Below are 2,500 nucleotides of genomic sequence, written 5' to 3' on the forward strand. Positions count from 1 at the left end.
AATAATGACTTTAACTCACATAATAAACACGAAAACGCCAATTTGCCAGGAGAGAGAGGGGCGCCGATGCGTGTTCACGCGCCGCCATTTTGGGGAAGAAAAATAAAAATCTTACAATAAAGTACCCTATTTTCTGAATAATTTAAAATAATTAAAATAATTTGGCGAGTAAAATGGCTTTTTAAGACCTTGAATATTGATTCATAAACTGTTCCGGAGAGGCACCGTTGTGCATATTTGTATTATTGCAACATGTCTACAATGGTGTACACCGAAGGCCGGGTACTAAAAGTAGCGTACACGATGCTAACATAGAATAAAAAAGGCCCACCGGAGTTGTTAGCTCATGCTTCAATAAGTCCGCCACACTCCCTTCTTAAAAAAAAAAAAAATCTTTCCACTGCTTGAAATTAGAGCAGCGGATGCCGTATGAATAATTACTTTTTTGTTCTCGTGGCATATCAGGGTCAGTAAATCTATTACACATTTTAATAAGCCTGCTGCACACGTGTATTCCATACATGAGGATGCGTGCGCGTGTGTGTGTGTGTGTGTGTTTTGTCAAAGGCGGGGTTTAGTGAACTGAAGATTTATTAGCCTATTGTCCGGGTGCTTCTGCCAGGTAATCAGACAGGCTTAGGGATAAATACATCACTTTAATTCCCAATCCAAGCCTCCTGCCCCAGTTTGCCTCCTCGGTTGCTGCCAATTATACGATGCATCAATGTAATTAAATACCGATTAACTTTGTTCAAGACTGAGCGTGAGCCTCAAGCAGTCGTGTTGACAAAGGCCACGCTGAGGTTTCCACAGCTCACGGATAAAAAAAAAATAAAAATAAAATAATAATAATAATAATGATGATCATTTGCTATTGTTGCTATTTTGGATTACATTACCACCAATGGACAATTTTAAAGTTTTATTTTGAGCTCCAAAATTTGAGATTAATAAATAATAATAATAATAATAATAATAATAATAATGTAAATGTCTCTACTGCGAGACTAATAAAGGCAAATCCAATCCAATAATAATAATAATAATATTAATATGAAGAAGAAGAAGAACAATCAGAATAATAAGAATAATAATCCTAATACATTTCATTTATAAGCACCTTTCAAAACTCTCAAGGTCACTTTACTGTCACAGTTTTGTAGTGGGTGAGCAGCGGCAGCCACACGCGCCAGTGTTCACTTAACCCGGAAGTAACTCAAATAGATAGAAAGTTACCTCGCAAGCTAATAGCTAGCTAATAATAATAATAATAATAATAATAATAATAATAACAACAATACTACGTTTCATTTACAAGCACCATTCAAAACTCTCAAGTCACAGGATAACTTAGATAGCTAGTTAGATAGCTTGCTAGCTAGCTACATAGCTAATAGATAGCTATCTAGCCAGCTAGACAATATGGGAAACTTGTCACTGTTGATAACTATTTTTTTTTTATTTTTGTTCTTCCACCACATATATTTACACGTTGAATTTTCACACTTATAAAAGGATGTTGCTATAGAAATTGGCTACAGGTAGAAATTACACAAGGCCTTCTGTATTGAAATGTTCAATTTCATATTCAAAATAATAAAGTTATACCCCAAAAAGTTTTTGTTTATGTAGAAATTAACTTAATTGAGCTTGGGTGAGCCCATTATAGGAATTTATAAGTGACAAATGACCCACCCCCATGACCACGAGTCCATATTACATATGGAATTATTAATTTAGCAAAGCGGAGTTGAAAATGACTAAAAACACGACATGCCTCCTTCCTCTCGACTACAGTGGTTGTTCTGGATGGGACGACATTCCCCTCTAGTGGTGGGATGGTGCATTTCACGAGATTGGACAATTCCAGGTCATAACATTACCTATCTGCTCCTTTCTAAGTCTTTGAAAAAGATGTCAAATATTAAAAAGACAGCAAAAAATGTATTGAAAAGGATCTGTTGATTTAAAATAAATATATATATAGATGTATGTGTCCAATGTACTAAATCTACTAGAGTTGTTGGAGTGTGAATGTTTCTCACTGTTCATAACAGACATTTTAATGAACAAATATATTTTAAGATGTAAATAAAAACAACTTAGAAAAAAGTAATGGAGTAATAAAAGCCTCTTTTTGGTGGTTTTCCACTTTTTTGGGTGGGGGGATCTTAGATGAACATGAAGACGTACCTTTATGTTAATAACGCTTTGACTTTGATGTTAGCGCGATGCGGCTAATTTAGCGCATTGTGGGTGCAAGGTACAAGTAGCAATGCATACGATCAAGATCTAAATTGTGTGTTTTTTTAAGAAGCAAACTATCACAGAGCATTATTGATCAAAAATAACTTGTTTGTAATATGATGTAAGAATGCATACATGTCATGTAGTGGCAGCGTACCTGTTCCAGGTGTTGCCGCTTTTCACCGCCGCGGTGCCCCTTGCTAGGAACGATGAAGATCTCGGCCGTGGTCGGCAAACCGGGGAGGACGCTGAT

General features: G+C 36.0%; 1 protein-coding gene across 2 annotated transcripts in view; it reads right to left on the reverse strand.

The window, feature by feature from the left end:
* The window catches only part of LOC148889685 (VPS10 domain-containing receptor SorCS1-like), a 116,646-nt gene that overhangs the window by 10,270 nt on the left and 103,876 nt on the right, over positions 1-2,500 (reverse strand). For both annotated transcript variants that reach the window (XM_089011884.1, XM_089011883.1), the window contains one exon: positions 2,405-2,500. This exon is cut by the window's right edge and continues 30 nt beyond it. In XM_089011884.1, the coding sequence (XP_088868010.1) occupies positions 2,405-2,500 (96 nt within the window). The remainder of the gene's footprint in view (positions 1-2,404) is intronic.

Source organism: Hippocampus bargibanti, linkage group LG13 (assembly GCF_051943395.1).
Source record: "Hippocampus bargibanti isolate YZ-2025 linkage group LG13, ASM5194339v1, whole genome shotgun sequence".
Lineage (NCBI taxonomy): Eukaryota > Metazoa > Chordata > Actinopteri > Syngnathiformes > Syngnathidae > Hippocampus > Hippocampus bargibanti.